This window comes from Myripristis murdjan, chromosome 22, assembly GCF_902150065.1.
Source record: "Myripristis murdjan chromosome 22, fMyrMur1.1, whole genome shotgun sequence".
Lineage (NCBI taxonomy): Eukaryota > Metazoa > Chordata > Actinopteri > Holocentriformes > Holocentridae > Myripristis > Myripristis murdjan.
The window spans coordinates 12534158-12556679 of NC_044001.1; the positions used below are offsets into that span (position 1 = coordinate 12534158).

Sequence of the window (22522 nt, forward strand, 5' to 3'; positions counted from 1 at the left end):
AGAGTCGATCTTACATGTTGTTGCGAGAATTTGTTGAAATCATGAGAACTTCTGTTGCAAGTTCCTCTTGATTGAAATGTGGATACACAAGACTTGGGTGTGTCTTAGTGGGACCTGTTTTGCTATCAAAGTCTATATTGGAAATTTTTGCTAAATAATGGTGTAAATATAGATCTTTTCCACTCTGGATGTGACTGTTTGACTTTGAGAGACTAGCTGTTTGGAGTACTTTTATTGTCATTTTTTCTCTTTTTGAAGTCTAAAAAACATTGCCTACTGATTTCAGTGGTTTAGGGGAAGACCGCTACGGAATTGAGTTAACCACTTCTGTGTGTTGTATGGAAAAAAAAAACAAAAAAAAAAACAACTTCACCTGTGTTTCAGCCGGCATTGAGGTGTCAAGGGAATCATGGAATTTCCATTCTGGCTGAGCTTAATAATAATAATTATTATATTAATAATAACTCTAAAAACTTGAATAACTTAAATATTCCTAATAATTCTGAAATGCCAAATGGCAGAAAGTGATTACAGCAAGTTAGCTGGACCCTAACACGGTACCTAATCCTGTGATAGACATATAGTAGATTTTTGGATGTTAACCAAAGCTGATTTGATTTGATAGAGCTGGCTTAGATAATGTTTGTTTTAGCTTAGATAACGACTGAATTTATTTTTTATCTTGAATCCAATTAATTTACTGAGGAATGTTGAGTATATCAGTAACAGAGAAGTTCCCTTTGGGCCTCAGTCTGATAAACCAGATAGGCTGTTCAAAACAGTGTGCCTTCACAAAAATAAAGGCATGCTATCAGATTGCCTGTGTTCAATTTTTTCCCTTCCTATACATGTGTGGGAACCTTCTGTCTTCTTATTGATGCTAAAGGGTTCCCTTAAGGTGCTGTGACATAGCCCTGACCTCCCTCCCACTCTCTGAACCATGTCCATATTTAACTCATCCAAACTCACCCTTGCGCATACTATCGTGTGTATGTGTCTGTGTGTGTGGGTAGCGATGTCAGGGAGGGCAGTGCACCATGGGTCTGTAGAGTAGAATTTATTAAGGAGTGCAGATGTACCGTATCCAACATACGCCTCCAGTAGATCTGCAAATTGTACTTTTAAAAGCTACGGGTTCCATACAGGGTTATGTGGTATTGTTCAGTTTGGCTGCAAGCAATTTAAGAAACTCATGGAGTATTATAAGGCACGTTGCATAACCCCTCAATATAAATGGTGTTTCCTGTTTGCTATGGTTGCAGCTTTATTGCACTGCCATTATGAATGTACTTGAAGATACAAAAGGCCACTGTCCCTTCAAAAATGCTCCCTCTTTTTATGTGAAAACTATATTTGCTTATTTAACAGGGACAGCGGGCTGTTAAATAACTCTTCTAGAATTAGTTACAAAGCTCAATTTCATCTGTAGTCCCTGGACAGGAGATAGGTATGGCAAACAACCAACTTCACAGCCATGTGCAAATTACAAAAGACATTTCCCATCCTGTGGCTATCTTGGCCGGTGGTCTGATAATTAACCCATACTTCCCTGTGTGTGGACAATGCTGTACTCTGTGACAGACCAAAAAATGTGACAGTCTGCCCACCTACATTATGACAGGAGGAACAGTGAGGATGCCAGCCTGCTGCCAAGTCTGTCCACTCCAGTTTAAGTCTCACACCAGTGCAAAACAAATATCATGACGCTGCTCAGGTGTGGGACCATAACTGTGGGGGACTCCCATCTACAGATGCTTCAGTAATGGCAACATTATGAAAACACAAAATAGAGACACTTGGCACTCACAAAACTGTTAATAAATTAGCTTATTTTGTTTCCACAGGACCTGGGCATCATGACAAACTTAACGTGAATCGGTAGAATCAGGACAGTTTGCAATAGCACTGACACATACAAGACATCGGTGTCATTCTTGTTTGTTTGGTTTGCCAATTAACTTCCCAGGGAAGAAGTTCATGCACAAGTCTCTAAGTCCATTCGATTGCAGGTCAATACCTCCTCTCTTTTGCTGGCTGTGTAAATATACAAGAAAATAACTTGTCACTCTGCCAGTGTTTAGCAGCAGCACAGAATGAATAAATGTGATATTAATTGTCTGGTTTTTGGAGTTGTTGTTGTTGTTCCTGTTGGGGATGTAAAATTTGGCATGACAGAGTCATCAGAGGTCTCTGGATGCCAAGAGCTTTCATAGAGTCTTATTCCTTTTCCTTTGTTTCCCTAGCTTATAAGACGTCACTATAACAAATCATGTTAACCTGAGGGAAAGTTGAAAGTGGTGACTACATACTGTAGTCTGCCAGTGTGAATAGTACTGTAGCAATATAGTAGCTGCTATTAAAACATCCTGAATGCTATATCACAGATATATTTATGCAATATACTATTGAAAAGAATAATTGTATTTTTTTCTTTTCCTTTCTTTTCTTTTCTTTTCTTTTCTTTTCTTTTCTTTTCTTTTCTTTTCCTTTCTTTTCTTTGCAGCTTAGCAGCTTTTGTTTTTCTGATTATATTTATGTGCGTTGCAGCTTGTACCCATGAATCTTATTTAGATTCGGTTTTCTAGATAACACACTGCAAGTCCCATCGACCTGATAATGCAGAGCAATAATCTTTTGGGGTAGATGCACAGGCACATGTTTTTTGATCCTTGATGGGGCGTGTAATAGGTCTAGATATAAAAGCAGTATTGCTAAGCTAATTGGGTAATTGTCTTGTTATCAGTGCAGACTTGGGCTGCTGCCCACAGTTATAACCTGATTCCCACCAAGTCTCTTGAGCCCTTATGCCTCATTGGCATTTGTTCATGACTTGAATTGTGAAAGAAATTTAAAGTGTGTGAGCGATGTGAATTGCTTTTCACTCTTTTGCATTAGGCACACCTCACTGCTTTTAGTGCAACACACCATGGGTGAATGATTACGGAAACATCTGTACCTTTATGTGGGCTATGTGCATATTCTGTTTTGGGGAGGGTTTAGGGTCTAGGCACCCCCAGTCAGCTGAAAACAACCTTTTTTTAATATGAGCTGAGTTTTATTAAGTTCACCACTAACATATCTAATCAGTTACAATAACTATATGTAAAATATCCTTTTTTAACCTAATATCAGCTTATCAACTTGAAGACAAGTAACAGTAATCAGTACCCCAGTTTCACCACTTGACTTGTGATTTAATAAATAATGCAGTAGTGTCCAAAACCGTAACCTCTGGACTAATTCCAAAAGTGCTTTGTTTTCTGAACATCAAAACTGATTATGACTCCTGATATTTTCTCATCACAGAAGACCAACCTGTAGATTCAGTTGTTAACCGTTGCAGGGTCTTTTTGAACAGAGTGAGGAAACAGTTGGTTGCACACCTTGGTCATCTCCTAAGACAAGGTAAGACAGCGGCATACAAATATCTTGAACTTAGATGACAATAACTTGTCCTCACTAACAAGTGGTGAGTTGTGATCAGGAGTGATGAGACACACATCGTTACATTGCAGAATTTTGTTTTATGCGAAGTCTTAAAGATTTAGATGACCCCTGTTATTTTGAGGGATGGGCTCAGTTACAGTCTCTGCCCACTGAAGTGCTGTTACTCTGTACGCTGCTCGTGTCCACAAGGTCAGCATTTCTCTGGGATTTGTTGTCACTGTGAGGGACACATACATGCCGAAGGGGAGGTTTACATGCACAGGTTATGTGACTTATCTTCCCTGTCCTCACCATTCACTGACAGACTGTCACAGCAGACACACTGACTAATAAATAAATAAATAAATACAATTTTGACACACAAGGACAAAACAATGACAGAACAGTGCCCTACTTCCTTTATGGTCCCCAAACTGTTTTGTTTTACTGAGGAAGTTTTACAAATTTGGATTTAAGGTCCACCTGCATATTCATGACTGTTCTCATGGAGATGATGGTTGCTTAATGCATTGTGTGATGCTGACATTTATCTGCTGATTAAAGCCTCTGCAAGTAGATGGTACATGAATACCTAGTAGCTATTTATCTGTCAGTGGTGCTGTGGCTCTGTGGTACATTGAGGACAGAATGTTCCATGCTTGTCCCCATGAGTGTCCTCAGTGTCTCGCTGAAGCCTTTTTAACTGGCATGACGGTGACTCAAGTAAAGAGCAACTGAACAAGCAAGGTCAAACCTTTCTCCTCATGAAAAATGTCAGGGTGGATGTCAGAGTAATCTTCTTCCATTCCTCCATGTGGTTCACCAAAGGTTTGAAGGAGTCATTCAGACTAAACCTCCACTTCACTTCCAAATAAATGGGAATATCTTAGAGCTATATAAAAATGTGGATAAAAACAGAATTAAGAGTGGTGGGCTGCTGCGGGTAATGTCAAGATTTGCATGAATTAAACTGCGGGAGCAGCGTAGCTGTGTACTAAAACCCCCGTGACATCCATTATGTTATTAGAAGAATCACACTTTGATTTTTTTCTCATTTCATACGGCTTCAATATAATTACATATAAACTGTCAACGAGGACCATTGATAATGAATAGCTAATACTAACGGGTTTTGACAATCTGCCATTTCATTTTATGGGCTATGTAACCAAACCATGTAAATCCTCCTTAAAAGCCGTGGAAATCTCACCAGATAATTGAGTAGATAAAAGAAGTGTGTGGCGTCGGTATTGTGCAGGCTTTAAATGACTTCTTTATTTACTTCTTTATGTTGTTGAGTGTTAAATCAAAATATTTGTCAGACATCAGTTAGATGAGGAGAAGTGTCATTCATCTTTGTTAAAGGATAATTCTGGTTATTTTCAACATGGACCTTATTTGCACCAACATGATGATTTATTGTGCTCAAAATTTAGTCACTCCCAGAGTTTGAATCACTTTTTGGGTTTGAGTGTTGGACATTGCACAAAACTCTCCAGTGAAATCAAGTGACACAATGTTGAATGTAATTAAGGGTCATGATGGCCAAAACTAGATAAAAAAAAAAAAAATGGCCCAGGCAGAAAATAACTGAAAATAATAATGTAATTTTCCTTCAAGGCGAGTGTCTTTCAATATCTATTCTAACTCTAACAGACCAGGAGGCAGTTCATGTGCCTTTAGGTTATGTAGGCAGTAGGATTGGAATCACTTAAAAAATCTTTGACATAATGCTTTAGGTGTTTTGAAATGCAGTTGTCTTTAAGAAGAATAACAGCGGACCAAAGCCCTCTGGTGTTATCAGGCTAATATGCAGAACTTTTGATTGAATTTGTTAAAGTGCAGATAAGTGGGTGTACGCTAAGACTTAATAGGAATTGTGTAAAACACCCCTTTTCTTCAAACATCCACACTGAGTATCCCCCTACAGCATTATCCCAGCTCAGAGCTGATATGGTAATTCACGCTGTCAGAGGGAACATCTGGAAGGCACTGCAGCATGCAATCCTTGTTTGAATTTGCAAGGGCCATTCTTTATGTACAGTAGGTGTATGTGTGTGTTTTGTGTGTCTGCATGTGTGTGCGCGTGCGACCATAACCATTCAACATAATCAATCCCGTATGCTCTCAGAGAGAATGTGAATTGTTCGTCATCATCCCATGTGAAGTGTATCTGACAGGTTCCTGTTGATAACCATCAGCCTATAGCCTGCAGTGCAGCCTGTAATCTGCTGATTAGAGCACAACTGGAAAAGGAGGGGTTGAGTTTCGAATAACCTTTCCCCTTCCTTTTCATGTTTGTTTTTGCTCATTGTTCCTGTTTTCTAGAATATTTTGTTGCCAAAAAACAACAACTTGCCTTTTGTTCAGTTCCCATTGTTTTAAAGCCCCCGCCTGATTAAATTGATGTCACAGGGTATTGAAACAAAATTTCCTCCTGCATTGTTGAAAGAGGCGTGTCGTAGATGTAGGTTTGGTCTTGCAGGTCATTCTCGCTTCAAAACTGTGCAAGTTACTTTAAAAAAAAAAAAATAAATAACATTTATCAGCGCAACATGATGTCGTCAAGAAATTTTCAGCCTCCACTTACTAAAAAAGTGGAACATTTTTATTCCATTGAAACCTCAACCAAGGAACATATACAAACTGATCTCATTTGATAACTGTGATCACTTTTGCGATGGTCTTCAGTAGGAAATAGTTTCCAGTGACACATGTCACGCCTGAGGACTGTGGAATGTGCCAGGTATCGGTGTCATTGATTTGAGAGAGCTGTTGTTGTTGAGCTTTTAACATCTAAAGTTTTGATGGTTTGAGCTCCATAAATGAATACCCAACATAGCCTCTTTATACTGGTGTGTCGGGAAGATCAAGCCACTGGAAATCCTGTCAGATCAAACAGAAAGTAGTTGGATGAATAGATTCCACTTGTATTTTGGGTTAACTGTTCTTCTAAGGCCTGGTGTTTGAATCACAGGCATGGAGTCATCTAATGCTAATCTACTCCTACACATGGCTCCATTCAGTTCCTGATGCTGCAGCTCTTCCATAAGCTTCCCAGAGTGGCTCCACCCTGCCTTCTCTATAATTACATCACCAGCAGGGGAGCCCACGCTGCAGCTCATCACACATCTCAGAGAATGGAGAAGGAAGATAGTAGAGAGAGGGAACGGTGCACCGATGAATAGAGGGCGGAGATGTTCTGGGACTGAGCAGGGGGGAGGGGAAGTGAGGATGAGGGTTCTGTGGAAGATGATGGAAGTATTATTTCTGGGCTTCCCTCAAAGGAGGAGGAGGATTAAGAGGAATCTGTGTAAAGGTGAAAAGGTCTTATTCCTCCTGGATTGGACCTGAAACCTCTCAGTGAATGTATTTCTTTTCATTCTTTTCAATACTGAAATAGAAAAGGGACTTGTTTGGTTTATGTAGACCAAAGAATCTTTATTGGCAAAATTTGCACATTACATGAAATTTGCTTTGGCAATGGAGACAATGGAGTTCGAAGTTACAAAGTCGTCATTACATTTCTGTTTTTTTGTTTTTGTTTTTTTGTTTGCAGACAGAGGTGACACTGTAAATCACTAAGTGCTGTTGCTGTCTATTGTATGTTCTACTCATGTTCTGATAATTTGAAAATGAATAAAAATGAAGCCCCATGGGTATAAGACATATTCCATCATTGATCCTGATGTTGTGAACATGTCATCCTCTTCTGGAAACAAACACAGATCAGAAGCCTGTTGTCTGTTGTCTGTTTTGTCGTTTTGGGAAATTTACCTTCAAGAGCCTGGTAGAGTTGAACATGTGTGTATGTTTCCAGGCACTTGTTGTGTGTTTCTTTGTATGGGTGTGGGTGTGAGCATGCATACATCCATCTGTGAATACGCGGCACTGATTGCTTTGACTTTATCAAGTTAACTTCTTTTGAGGGAACACCAGCTGGTCGCCCGTCTGCTTTTGGGCTGTCATATAACCCACTGCAGTAGAGCTGTCCCAATTATCTGTCAGTCAGCCTACCTGCCTTGACACCAAGTAGCATACACTCACTATATTGGAGGTCTCCTGGGGGACAGTGTTGAAGAAAGCTCATCATGTCTCATGCAGTTACTACCTTCTAGCTCTGTCTGTACTTTCTCTTCAAACTCATTTATATCACAGGATACAGACCGAGAGGGGGGAAAAAAAGACTTAATCCTTACACCGGCTATTTTTTCTACTTGTCCACTTTTTAAGGTCAGAGACCAAGAGAAGGTAGTGTAGTTGACTTGCAGAGGATGATTTGAAATAGCAAGACCACAAGTATGAAAATACAGCCTACTGTTTCAAATGGCTTATCAATGGCGAATATTGTTTTCACAGTTCTCAGTTTTGTTCATGTCTTTTTGCCTCTGTGGCACCAGGCTGTTGCTTTGATGAAGAATGGATTGTTCAGGAGAAGGACACCGCAAATTTCAAGGCATCTATTTTGGGCAACCAAAGGCAGCAGTTCACATCAGCAGTAGAAAACAACTTCAAAAACAATCCAGGCGTTTTCCCAGAATACCACACCACCCCTAGATGCATCTGCATAAGATGACTGATTATGCCATACAGGCAACAACCTTTGTGTTGCTGACAAAGAAAAAGCGGCAGGCAGATTGCAATTCCTAGTCCAGTTGTTAGTGTAATATATAAAGGCAGCAGTCCCCCAAGTGTTGTAGATTAATGGCTTGTCAGAGGAAACATCCACAGGGCTGCCAGGGCTATCCAAAGATATGCTCCCTGTCTTATATCCACAAGTGTGTCATCAGGGGTGCACACACAGGCAAGTGCATGTCTTCCTTTTATTAAAGTATAGTTTAGAAAAGAGGAGAGTGATGAGTGAACTGGCAATGCAGGCTCAAAATTAAGGAGAGGCTCTACTGAATCAGGATGTCACCAAGAATGACATACCGTATTAAAAATCTGTGCAATGAGAGAAAGAGAAGATATGCGGCAGGTGTCAAGGTTGCATGCGTCACCGTGTGACATGGGTTAATTTTGCTTAATCTTTACTTGCAGAAAATAATTTGGGAAGAAACTCATTAGCCACCTTCCCATGTCTCTGATTGAAGCCATTTGTTTTTTGTCACCTTTTTGTGCTCCACTAATAACACTCATGCCCAGGATCACTGATTTAAGTTAGCACTTTCTTATTTAACAGGTGAATTTGGATTATTTGTGCATAGTTGTTGCAGATGGTCTCTCTTTTCCTGTTGTTCACCAAAAGGAATCACAATTTCCTCACCTGTTTTCTCCTCTTCTCTGTTTTACTTCACTTTTCCTCTTCACCCTTCCTTTCTCTGTCTGGCTCTTTCCACTGCCCTCTTTGCTCTAGGTAACAGTATACTACACTCGGCAGCAGACAGTGTGACAAGTGCTGTACAGAAGGCCAGCCAGGCCTTGAATGAGCGTGGCGAGCGATTAGGTCGGGCCGAGGAGAGAACTGCAGACATGATGAACAGTGCTGAGCAGTTCGCTGTCACTGCACACAAGGTAAGACAGTATGTTAGCAAGATGCATTACCCCGCATAACCTCAGGGTGGACCTATATACTTTAATATTGCATGATGGATTGTGCTTCTGGCTTTGTGCCCATCTCATGTTTTGCAAAATTCCTGGTTGGGATTTTGAAGCCACTTACTCAAGTGACAAAAAAGATCAAACATTTAATTTAAACATGCAGATATTTAGAGGAGCTGCTTCATAGTTTCTCCAGCCTCCCAGCAGTGGTGTTTTCTGCTGTGGGAAGATAATTATGTTTTTCCTCTTCCCTCCTTCGCTTATTCTCTTTTGTAGTTCTTCTCCATAGGGTTTTTGCATCTCATCCATCCATCCCTATCTTTGGTAGGCCAGAAAGACTTATCGCGTGCTGCTTAACGAGGCTATTAGCATAATTTGATTTTTACTGCAAAATGGGAAAAAAAGAAGACAAATGTACTGCTTTTCATTTCTAACGGGCACACCTGATTGTGATCATCATCGCTATCTTTCTAATAGCATTCAGTATATCATACACCCCTGTGTTTGCAGCTCAGCAAAATTAGCTGGCCCTGCTGCACTGTCTTGCTGTTAAGGGCGCTGTGGATGGAAATGTGCCATCTAAAGTGCAATGCCAATTACTTGATTTGTAAAGCCATCCACTACCTTGTGAAATGACTGTTTTGAGTGATGTATAATGCATGCCAATGATGGTGGTCTAATTGAAAGACGTTTGAAGAGCTTAGCTAAGCCCTCTCACCGCTCAGTGATGAGGTCCCCGACCGTGCTGAATTAAAAAACTCGGCAGAGATGAAAACATGCCTTGCCTTTTTTGAATCCAGGGGAGAATAACTGTAGAACTCCCTTGACGAATCACTCTTCATCAAGCATTTCTCATTTCAACTCCTGTCATTAACTGCTCGATAGTGTGGTTATACTGTGCTATTTTACTCATTGATTCACTTGCATGTTATGTCAAGACTCATACACTGTAGCATGTCTGTCTCTCAGGCACTAGGAAGCCCTATACATGAAAAAGTGAGGCTCTTTTTCTGCTGGAATTACTAAAACATTCTGCACTTTACCGGTGAGGCTTGACCGTGCATAGACTGTGCAGGATTTAAGTTTGCCTTCTTCATTACCGAAGTGATCTGCATGTATCATAGATGGATCTTTTTAATACACCGTATCTTAATACAGTCATTGCTATGGGGCTTTAGGCGTTAAGCATCTGCAGTACTGTGTTTCTGTGGGTCACCTTGTCTCTTTTTGCCAGTTCATCTCTGCAATCCCACTTGCTGTGCTTCACTTTAAGACAACCGCCCTTTTAGGAACAGCATCCACTTTCAATCAAGATTGCTTAGTTTTCTGTGTTGCTCTACTGCCCCCACTTGTTAGATCTGCAAACTTCATCTCCTCTTCAGCAGTCTGTACCCAGTCTTATTCAATGCATGTGTGTGTGCGCATGTCTCTCTCTCCCATTGTCACGTCTCCACACTCTGTAGCCTTGCATTAGACTGGTGGCTCCAGCCATCTCTCTAATGAGTCTCCAGCCAAGCCCATTAAAACCCTCGTTAGTGAGATAAATGAAGTCACATAATGCCTAGCCATTGCCTGAGTAAAAACAGTAGGATGTCTGCCAGCACCTGTGGAATAACCATACAGCGCTCTAACAACTGTTTTTCATTTTCTTGCGCAGATCTGATGCATCTGTAACCCATTCTGTTACTCTCTGCGCCAAGTACTCTATTTTATAGCTTTCTCATGATGGGTTAAAGAAAAAGGGTGATCGTTTACGTCTGGTTTATTATTTGAGGTATGGAGACACTTTCTCACTTTATTGCCTCCCAAACCCCGACCCCAATCTCTCTACAGCTCGCCATGAAGCACAAGTGTTAGACCGTTGACAAACCAACCATGCGGGGGGTCGCCAGTCGCCAGTGGCTGTACAGGAGATGGATTCCAGATTTTATTCTTTTTAAAAAAAATTTAATATGAGTACTATTTGTTAACAATGTTAACATTTTAATTGTTTTGGGTTATTTTATTCCGGTGCATCTTGTTCCTAACAATGATACGGCATGGCGAGCAGAGGGGAGGAAGAGAGGGAGAGGAACTACTTAGGACTTTTGATGGTATGTTTCATCGCTATAACTCTTTCTCAAATCTGTTTGCCAAACAGTACTTACTTTCCATAGCGAGCCACAGCAGTGACTGTATTTGATATACATGTACACTCAGTTCTCTTCCCTGTCTTTCACGTGCCCAAGCACTTACAGTATTTGCATGCACAGATGCTGACATGTCATCATCAGCTAGACCTGATGACAAGGAGCATCTCTTATCACAGTTTATCAACTGGGTATTTATGAGTACTGTGATGGTTATGCAGGATGATTAGTGAGTAACAAACCCTTTTATGGCTGTCCCAGATGTAACTGAGAAATGATGGCAGCGTTCCCAGTGTGATGCGATGAGCGCAGGCTGTCATTACTCAAACCTACCTGAAAATAGCCCTAATATCTAAACTCTGGCTTTATTGCCAGAGAAATGTTTTGGAAACTCATTTAGGAAGTGTAATGGTAGAGGAGATAAATAGTCACTTGGTTGCTACTAACATGCCCTTTAACATTATTAAGACCAAAATGATACATTTTCAGTTTAACAGTTTATTCCGTTCTTGATTTGGGCATTATACTATTCAGATAGCTCTGGTGTGGTGTCCATTCATTTCAAGCGCTGTCTATACAGTATTAGCCAAAAGACTTATTTTTGATCAAGTGCTGATGAGAGAGAAAAGAGAGTGAACTGGTTTGGGTTACAGTGTGTGACAACAGTGAAATATTTCAGTCCATTCTTTGACTTACCTGTCATACAAAAACAACCAAAACCATATGGAATACCATTTGAAAACATTTTGAAAGCGTACTTGAAGAACTTTGTTTTGATAAGCTTTTTCAACATAGTAACTCATGTTAAAGGAGGGACAATAATATATTGTTAAGCAGCTTCAGCATTGTAAAAAGCATACATGTAATTCTTCTAGTACTATTATCAATGTCTGTAGAGCTGATTTGTCCCATAAACGTGAAAAGTTTTGAAATTACTCCTGGCTGTATTTCAACTTTGATCATGCAATAGTTATACCTTGTGCTTTTTGTATAATTTGGGTTGGTCATAATGGTTGTAATTCTGATGTGTATACTGACAGATAATGGACAAAATGTCCCCAATAGCAGCAGCCGCAATGTGTAGTAGTTTTCTTGTTGTCGGTGTTCACACATCGACTGTGTAACTGTGGCTTCCTCACTGGCAAGATAACCACCCTCACGACGGAGATGTATTTGATTCTTACTTTTATATTTTGAATTTTATATTTCATGATGTTACGATGCACTGACAACCTTACCTTGCAGAGCACTGTTGAGTTCATAACGAAACGTTCAAGTTGCCTAACTTCTAGTCTGCTTTTAGTCCTCTCTCTAACACTTTGGATGTTCATTGTTTTAATAAAAAAAAGATGTTGAAAAAGAATTTGTACTATGCTCAATGTCCTTTTTATAATGAAGTTTAACACCGCTTGCTATCGACCAACAATGGAATCAAAATATGTGAGTTGATGATTTGGAGTGTCTTTTTTTGTTACCGTAATTGTGTATTCGTATTTTCACTAATTTACGGCACCAAGGAAGTAGCCTAAAACCTGTTTCAAGGGCCAATGTGTTTGTTTTTGTCTGATGTGCTTACATATTTCATGCTTCAAAAATGCTCACAACTCTGTTAAATAGTGTTCAGGCATAAAATACGGTTCATCTCTGAAATGATAGAATCCACAATCAAAACAAAATGGTTCTTTATTAGTGCCTTTTGAAGTAAACATCTCACCTCAGTTGGCAAGTTGATTTCAAGTTCATACTGTCTTGCTTTATGTAGCAACCCAGGGTAGCACTGCCTCAGTGGATCAATGAAGGAAGACGAAGAAATGAATTACAACTGAATAAAATGTGTGGCTTGATTTTTATATTGAAATTCATATAGGAGAAGAGAATTATGAAGAAAGCCACAGTATGTAGAAGAGCAAAAAGAAATAGATGCGTACCGATGAGGATCGTTCTCAGTCGTCAAATTTGCACATTTAAATGTGACTAGTTATTATTTGTGATCCAAGTCAACTTATTCCTGGTTATTTGATCATTTTAACTACTTTTAGTGTAACTCGCATGCTCATGGTTGTTCTGTTATTTGTCTTGTTTTGTCATTTTAGTTATCAGTACTACATTCTGTGTATTCACATAATTTATTGTGGATGAAGAGAATTTTGAGCAGCAGCAACACTGAGATATTTTATTTGAGTTTTGTCAACGTACCATCGAAGATTGTGAATATCACTTAAAAATAATAAACATTATACTTCTTCAAATTGTGTTCAAATTAATGTTTTTTTTCCCTCTCCATACAAATGATTTCTTCTGCTTGTATGCCGGTTAATTTAAAAATCCATAAGGGTTGGCAGGGTTTCTGTTCTTTGATAAAAGCATGATTTTTTTTAATTGTACTTACAGAATCTGTTGTTATTAAAGTAAACTGGTCACACTCGAATGTCTGACATGTAGTCACAGCCATGATGTGTGATTTCCCTGCTTTACCTGCAGAGGGCAGTATCACATAAAGTAGGAAGTCTTGATGAGTCACTATGAAAATGTTAATCTTAATGTTAACAGCCATGGCAGTTTAATTTAATTTACTTTATAATTTGTTTTTGAATCATTGCCATCAGAGGTTAATCCATTTGCCTCAGCTATTAATGTTAATCTGAAATACTGTAGTAGTATTAGCTTGCTGCCCCCTCAGACTGGTAAATCATGCGTGTCTATGAGCATTCCATGCTCATGTCCAGGTTACAGAAAAAAATACCTTTGTGGTATAGCTCAAGTGGAAACAAAATAATAATACTAATAATCATAATAACTGATAAATGTAAAATATCTGCACATCATGCTGCTCCAAAGCTGATTTTCCTTTTATTCTGCACCAGGATCAGGTTGGGTGGCACATATTTTTTTCAAAGTAACAAAATAAGCATGTTCTATCATGTACATGACGTACGTGTTACATGTCAATATATCTGATTAAATTGTGGGCGTGGCCAAGTCCTCCCCAAAGCTATAAACTGGGGAACATAATGCTAAAATTTGGTAGTATCACCTGCTCCAAATTTTAAAATGGTCTAATGGCATACAATAACATGCTTTTATAATGAAGTAATCTTTTTTCAACTTTTTGTGTAAAGCGCTAATGAGAGAAACAAGAAAAATGTGTCCATATGCCAATAATTTTACCTAGAAACCTGTTACTGTATACACACATATTCTTTCCCATTTACTGTAAACTGGGTACCTCAGAATGTATCTTTCCAAGATCAAGGAATTAGATAAATCATATTTTGCCAATGCTCAGTTGAATTTTAGGGTTTCTAATCTGTCTGGGTAAAAGATTAAAGGGAAGTTCCCTTCCTTAGCACTTCTCTGTAATCCCATAATTCTACCGAGTCCGACCAGACTAAATGAAACGCTTTAGGTTTTGGATGACATCTTGTTTTTCTCCTTGTCAAAATGCCAGGTTGGATTTATTTTGCCTGTGCCTGCAGACACACAAAGTGAAGTAAAGTGCCTTCATGAAAGGTGACTGGAAAAAGTCAGCTGATAACATTTGAGACTGTGCACCACATTTAAAGGTTTAGTCTGTTCATTTATTCTGGAAAACTGTGCAGCTATCTCACCGTAATCATCTTTGATCTGTGTATTTATGATAACAACCTTGTATTATGACTCATATTTAGAGACTGAAATCCGCCGCCTGGAAAAGGCCCATTTCACACGTTCCCAGCAACATAAACAGTTACAAAGTCACGTACTTCCAGCACAGGATTAGCGTACAGTAATTATTCATTTACTCCCTGCCTTTCATGTAGAACTCATTCATGTTTTATATTCATGATCTGATCAGTAGACCTGGAGCTCTCAAACCACTCAGTGTAGCACAGCAGGGGGGAGCCAAATGCTGAGCACAACCCTGATAAAGACTTCAATCTGGGAAGCTGAGGCAAGCAAGCAGAAATGGATCTTATCAAATCATCTATGTTATCTTCTCGCTCCCTGCCACCTCCTAATAGTACTTTAATCCTCTAATTAATGATACGGGCCAATTTGACAAGCAGGAGGGGAGTGTACTTAGTAGCAGTGTAGAAATTCCTGATGTAGTTTTACAACTGGAGAGGGGGAACTAAGTACCTTATTAAAAAAAAAAATGTCTGCAGGACTCTGCTACTGTAACTCATTTCTCCAACAGCCTGTGAATTAAATCTCGCTCCCTCCTAAAGCCTCCTTCTAATCTTTCAGTTCTCCTCCCTCTTTCCCTGCTGCTGAGATCCCAGGCAGCACTTATGAGGAGTGAAGCCTCTGCTTCTATCCTCAAATGCAGCACACCTGTCCTGACTTGTTCCTGTAGACCGGGAAGTGAGACTAGGCTTAACTGAGTTCATTATTTGGCTTGAGGACTTCATGCTTCACTGGAGCGCCCAAATAGAGATACACTGTGGAGTTTACCACCTTTAACTCTTGTTTTTTTGCATTTGGTGCACCAAGCGCTGCAAACACGTCCCATACCTTTACACACCACAGGGGGGTGCACTTGACATGTAAAGAGCCATCTATCCCCCGGCTGCTGGCTCAATTGCCCAGTGCTGCACCGATGAGTTGAAATGATTATTACTGTGTAATCTTGGTATAAGAATACATTGATTGCAGCGTGAAGGTGTGAATTAAGGGCTGATTGAGAGTTGTTCAATATCTTATTAATTACCAAAGTGACTGTCTCGATGACTGTTTGAGTTTCAGTGTGTCAGAGCTAGGCAGATAAGCAATAAAACTTCTTCCCAACCTGCAGACAGAGCACAAAAAGACACTGGAAGGAGCCTTGAAGGAACAACTTGATTTAGATATTTCAACAAATACAGAGGACCTAATCTGTATAAGTGTTATTATTTTGTCAGCCAAGGATTTAAATGATTTCCTTTCCAATAAAAAAGTAACTATAATTGTTGTCCCATCAGCCATTACAGTAGCCTGTATAACAGCCTTTTTTCAAATGATGGATGTTGTAGTTCGTAATGAAATTAATTTTTTACCTTGACATTGAAAATTTATATTATATTTCACTCATCTGGTGGTACACTGCAGGAGTCTCTGTCTTGAGTGATCACAGCACACACTTCACTCAACTGGAGATTTGGTCTGGCTACGTAGATGTCACCTTGAGAGGTGCATTGAGGATCCTGTCAGCCAGGGACGGGGTGTCATTTCTTCAGAGAGGCTCGGTGGCTGCCTGGCTGACTGACTGGCTGGCTGACCCGCCGTAGGGCATCTCTTATTAATCTGCTGACTTCCCCAAAGCTCTGCCATGGAGATTATGTGTTACACCCACAAGTGAGGGGCCAAATGAATTGGGACTGCACCTCTCTGTTTCTCATTATCGCATACTACCACTATCTATAATGATTCTCCAGTAGACGTTAGTAAGGATTGAATTTCACCCCGAGTCAAAGTTTAATAGCTGTTGCAGGATATTGCTTGTGTCCCTTAGGTATTTTGGAAAGCAGCAGGTTCCAGTGAAATGTGTTTGGACTGGGGTTCTACTCTGAAAAACTTTGTGTACTTTTGGTTTAGAAACAGGTGGTGAAGAAGTGATTTAAAATTCTTAACACGGTCAGCATCAAGTATCTCATTGTGGATTAAACCTGTATAAGCTATATGCAGTATTAGTAAGTATAAGGAAATAACTTTAACTCCATGAAAACTCACTTCTCGTTATATTTCAGTGTGTTCAGGGTATTAGTAATGCATGTGTAATAATGATATAACTGTTAGGCATTTGCCTGAGGCTGCAAACTCACACTAAATTCATGTTGATCTAAATGATCTCTGACAGTCTAGCCAAAGTTTGATAATTTTCAAGCTTTGGAAATCATCTTGTCCTGTGCATGAGTGAGACACAGCCGCCTTGACTATATTGAACTGAGTGTGAATTGGCGGGTAAGTGCATATATAGCAGGGTTCAGAAACCGTTTTAAATTACCATTAAGTTTAATTATGACACCACATGAAATCAAAATGTCATTTTATTCTATCCATACAGACAACATGCATAGCAACAGTAGCCTTTGAAGGTTCACCAGTAAGGACTTAATAATAATTATAATTCATAATAGACTTAATAATAGTGGTTGTCGCAGGCATGTTTGATGTATTCAGCCTTGTCTGCCTCATCCTTGAAAGTTTTCTTGAGTTTTGTCTCAAAAACATTTGCCATAAAATACATAGTACATAAAATACATAAGGCACCTCACTCATCTCACCATGAGGGCTGGAATGCCGTCACCTTTACTTTTGCTTTCGTAGCTAGCGGAGTTGCCATCAACTACCGAGCCTGAACAGGCACTGCCAACACAATTTGAGCAGGAAGTTGTACCATCAATAAATAACGCAGGCCGTACAACAGCCAATAGCTATGCAAGAGTTAGGCTAATGTGGCATTCAGATGAGAGGGCACTTCAACATTGCAAAAAAAAAAAAAAAAAAAAAAAAAAAAAAATCCTCTCTTGCACACTTACTATTAGTATGACATTGGTTAAGCTACTTAGTGCAAATGGTGGCACTCGCTGACTGTTGCTGACCCCTGATGTGTAACTTGTAAATGAGAAAGAGAATTTGAGTGTTTGTCAAGGCGTGCATGTAAGACAGAGATTTGAGGAGGTATGAGAGTGTGAGAAGGGAAAGTGAGTGCATACACCAAGGGGTAATTTGAATATTATGTATGTGTAAGGAAAAGAGAGATGAGGGGGAGGCTGGGAAGTCACCTCGGCGCCCTGCCCACAGTGACTTGGCAGATGTGTGGCGAGGCAAAGTGCAGAACAGCTGCTTGCTCTAAATCAGGATGCCCATCCTCCCCATTCTCCCCTCTGCCTTTGAATTCCTGTGGAGTGCAATGTCAGCCATGCTAGACTCATCATTCATTATCCTAATCCACCTCACATCCTTCTTTCTCTCTCTTTCTCTTTCTCTCTCTCTCTCTCTCTCTCTCTCTTACACACACACTCTCTCTCTCTCCCTTTCTGTCTCTCTACCTTTGCTACATCTTTTTAAGTATTAGTAACATTTTTATGGAAATGAATATAGATTTTTATGACTGTGGGTGAGACCTACATGTGTCTGTCTTCACTCTCTTGGTACACAAAGTTGTAGTATGCACAATGTGCAATTCCACATGGGATTATGGGTAGCCACCCAAAATAGTTTGTTGTGTGTATTAATAAATCCTCTTGGATATTTTTAAGCTGCAGGGTGAAAGCATGGACAGACATCTTCTTATTTCACAGAGTATAAATACCACCTAAAGCTCCTGGTGGAAGTGAGACTAGTTTTGGGAAAGAAAGATCGGGGGTGGGAGAAAAGATCTGCTGCAGTGACCCACTTCCTTCTGGACCTTTGTGCCATTTATGTTCATCATAAAGCTTGTAAAGGAGCCCTTATTTTTGTGTAGATCTCTATATCTATATGTGTGTGTCATGATGTGACTTCAGTCAGAGATGGGCAGTTGATGACAAATAGGATGAGACAGGTTAAAGAATAATCCCTCAAGATGCCATATGTTGCATTTTATCATCACTAAATCACAAGCACAATAATTTTGAAATATTAGTATGATTTCAGTAAACCTAGAGAGCATTGCTGATTATCGCCAGGTCTATCAGTCACCTTGACTTTGCCACCAAAACGGATTTTGAAGAAAATCTGCTATATTGCTTAATGGCACAAAGGGATATTGTTTCATGGTACAAACAGGAAAAGGGCTGATGTTCTTTCAGTACAAACAGCGCTAAAGCTTTCAGAGTTTCTCACAATGGCAGATATAGTAAAGTGAGCACAAAGCCTGGGCAAAAATCCTTTCCAACAAGTTTATCCTCTTTAGTAAACTGAAAGGGAAAATTTTCGAACAAAGAAAGGGAGATCCTCTGTGATAGAAAGCAATGGGCTATATGGGAAATGTGGAGAAAAACTAGCACAACAAAACTACTGGCAGGCGATACGGTGGATGTTACTTTGGCTATATCATGGTCTCATTTGTTACATAGTGATACAACTAAAACGTGAATTTTGAAAAAAGGGGGTGAACTCAGTATAATATTTTGTACACTGAAATATTGTGTGTATGTGTGTGCCTACAGCATGTGTCGTAAATGGTACCAGGGATTTATGTGCATGCTGTAACTTGCCTCCACTGAAAACATCATAATCTCGAATCCGAGTCTCATGTTGTGATGCGGCATCATTGATCCATCAACCTCTCTGCTCCAGTGTATCCGACTGGTACCGTATTGACTTGACTGGGGAAACAGATTGGCTGCAGACAAGCAGTGACATACAATCACTCCCCCCTCTGGGATCACTGAAAGCCTCTGCCCAGTCATACAGAAAGGTTGATTATGTGAGTCGGTGAGCCTCGTTTTGAAGGCATATATCAAATAAGGTGTTCCTCTGATCCGGTGCAGATGAACACGGCCTCTTTCACACCAAAATGTGCTGACCTTAGCTGAACTCTGCGTTCTTTTCATGCTCTCTGTCCAGTAGTTCTAGAGGGAGTGTCATGGATACAGACACTCAGCTCAGAATAGCAGGATATCTTGGCCTCGCCTGCCTTTGAGGAAGAAGAAAGAGACCGTGCTTTCGCAGGTGTGGTTTGAGCTGCATTATTGCCTCCATTTTGAAACACTGCACTGCAAAAAATCTCCATCTTACTGTAAGTGTCGTATTCAGTCTTAAATGAAGTTAAAAAATAAATAAAGAATAAAAAGTCTGTTGTAGGATGAGCATAATCCCACTTGTTTCCAGTGTAGTTTCACAAATTCCTCTGTGATTAGGGGAGCATAAATATGTTGTAACAAGGCAGAATAAGGCAGATCAGCCTTTCATTATCAAGAAAGTAAAACTTGATGTGAGAAGATTCTGGAAACAAGTGGGATTATCTCATCCTACTGGCAGAATTCTTTCACTTGTTACGATGAAGATTTTTTTTTGCAGTGTGTGATGGTTTAAAAAAGAGGCATGATCCTGAACCTGCTCAAAAAAAAAGAGCCAGTGAGGTTTTTTTTTTTACATATAGATAGATAGATGTATTGTATTGATCTCAAATTGGGAAATTCTTGTACACAGGTAGCATTCTAAACATTTATTTGCACATATTCTTTCAGTAAACACATGAATGAAGCGAGACAGAGTGATCATATGCACTCACACATACCTCAACGTCATGTCATTGTGTCTGACAGATGGCAGGCCATTAGTCGTCCTCACATAGATCAGCCTGCCCCAGTAGCCTCTGTTTACATTGATCTGTGGCCAGAGGTGGGTAGACTGATTAAATTCTGTCTTCACGATATGTGTGTGTGTGTGTGTGTGTGTGTGTGTGTGTGCGTGTGTGCGCAAAAGGGAGTGGTCTTCACTGCAGTTAGCTCAAACGTCTGTTTGTGGGCTGTAGACATTTTGCCTTTGATTGCTCAGTTTTCTTCCAAAGCAAAATGTTTATATGCAATATGTTTTCACAAGTGGCTTTGATATCTCCATTTGCCTTTTGAAGGATCGTGCTGCTGAAACTATCGGAGGAGAGCCTCTGATCCTGTAACTCCCCCCTCCATGTGAGCAGGATATCAGTATTCCAACAACACCCTACAGTTTTGCAGTGCAGGCTGCGTGAAGCCTTTAAATCAAGGCGGAATATGCAGGGGGGGAGAATTCATAACAAAATCTGTCACTTGCTATTTGTCTATTATACATCACTGCCGCCTTGTTAATATTCTCCAAATTCCACCAGAGGACTGGGGGTGGGTGTAGAGAGGCCGACTTTAGTCTGGGGAGTCAGTTTTTTTTTTCTTTTCTTTTTTTTTAGTCTGAGCTGGAGGTAACTGCAGCATGAAGCAGCAGGACTTTGTATCTGTCTCTCTATTGACTTGGGAGATTTATCTTCTGGGTAAAGAGGTGGCGCCCAAAACTATGTGTATCAGCAAAGTAGCTGCAGCCGCGGCACTGACACTGGGGGGCAGCAATTAACGGGAATTAATTACATTGATTTAGGCTCCATCTCCCCTGGTTAGAGCTCTATCTTTCTCTGCTGCACATTTTCACACAAGCAGGCACTACTGCACAAGCACCCGTACACACACACATGCCTCTAACCTGTTATTCATACATGACACTGGTCCTGACCAGGTTAATAGGCTGTTAATTGCCCCGCCTCACCTCTGTCTCTCAGCAAGGAGAAAGGGCCTTTCCACACACTTAGGCTTGAGTAATGGATTAAAGGATAGAGTTTAACTACCATCACATAAACTGCTCAAGAGTTTAATATTTGGATCCACTAGATGTGGAGTAATAACTTTAAGCTTTCCTGAGTATAATACAGTCATCATTCTAGATTTGCTGTTTTGAGACAGACCATGTTTCTGGTATTTTTTAAAATGTAGGCTGAGTACCAATGTAAAATTTTCACTTTTCACTTTACCGTTCTCTGTTTTCCTGCACTCCTCTTTCCTCTCTTGTCCATGTCCAGTTCAGAGGTTCAGTACAAAGTCTCATAGAAAACCACTGAGGGGCACTGCAGCTTAAGCTGAATGCTGCTGAGCAGAGGAACTCGGCTGAACCTTTGGAAGAGAGGACCAGCCGCGACAGCGTCAGCTGCTCACTTCAGTGCCAGCTCCTAAAAGTTACCCAGGGTACCTAAATCTGCTGAGCTGTCTATTCCTTCCTCTCCTCTCTCCACCGCAATACGACTTTTCCACCAAACTCCCACAGAAACTTTTTTATATCTCTCTCTATCCCCTGTCTTTCCTTCTACTCCCCCTTCCTTGTTCCTCCCATCTCTCTCTTTCTCTTTTCCTGTCTCGTTCTACCCGTCTGTCTATTTTTCTGAGAGGCATCAGGTCCAATCCAGCTGTAGTCAAATATTCGCTAATCCCTCTAATTCAGTTAATCTAATTTTCTGGATATGGTCACACTGTTGATCTCCACTACTGGTCCTCCACAATCTCTCTCTTCTCTGCGTCTTGATTTTCTGCCCAAAGTCCCTGCAGCGTACACATCTCCTCATTTCTTTCAAAATGCAACTGATTGTCACTAATTTCAGGCTGAAGGAGTTCATACAGTATGATATTGAATGAATTTGATTTAAGACAAATTTCACGCCTATCTTATGTGTTGTTGATTATCTCAGTGCTTACTGTGTTTTAAACACTGTGGAAGTGAGTGTAGCAGAGTTACACTCACATTCAGAATGTGTATGTATTCATGTGTTATGTATGACTATCCCAGTCAGTGACTGGAACCAAACCACTGGATGATTCATCTTCATGTTATTTTCTGTATGAGATAAAACACAATTATGACGTGCATTTTGATGCAGTTATAATCCATATTTTAGGGATTAAATCAACAGTTTGCAAGTCAGCTGTCTTTGGCAGGGTCAGTCAGTATCAAGGAGGTTTTGATTG

General features: G+C 40.1%; 1 protein-coding gene across 4 annotated transcripts in view; it reads left to right on the forward strand.

Moving 5' to 3' along the window:
• The window catches only part of stxbp6 (syntaxin binding protein 6 (amisyn)), a 176394-nt gene that overhangs the window by 54705 nt on the left and 99167 nt on the right, over positions 1 to 22522 (forward strand). The window contains exons 5-7 of one of the 4 annotated variants that reach the window (XM_030044281.1): positions 3307 to 3405; positions 8783 to 8940; positions 10801 to 12755. In XM_030044281.1, the coding sequence (XP_029900141.1) occupies positions 3307 to 3405; positions 8783 to 8940; positions 10801 to 10824 (281 nt within the window). In that variant the 3' untranslated portion in view covers positions 10825 to 12755. Of the gene's footprint in view, positions 1 to 3306; positions 3406 to 8782; positions 8941 to 10800; positions 12756 to 22522 lie in introns of those variants that run through there. The other 3 variants (XM_030044278.1, XM_030044282.1, XM_030044279.1) reach the window with 3 other exon arrangements.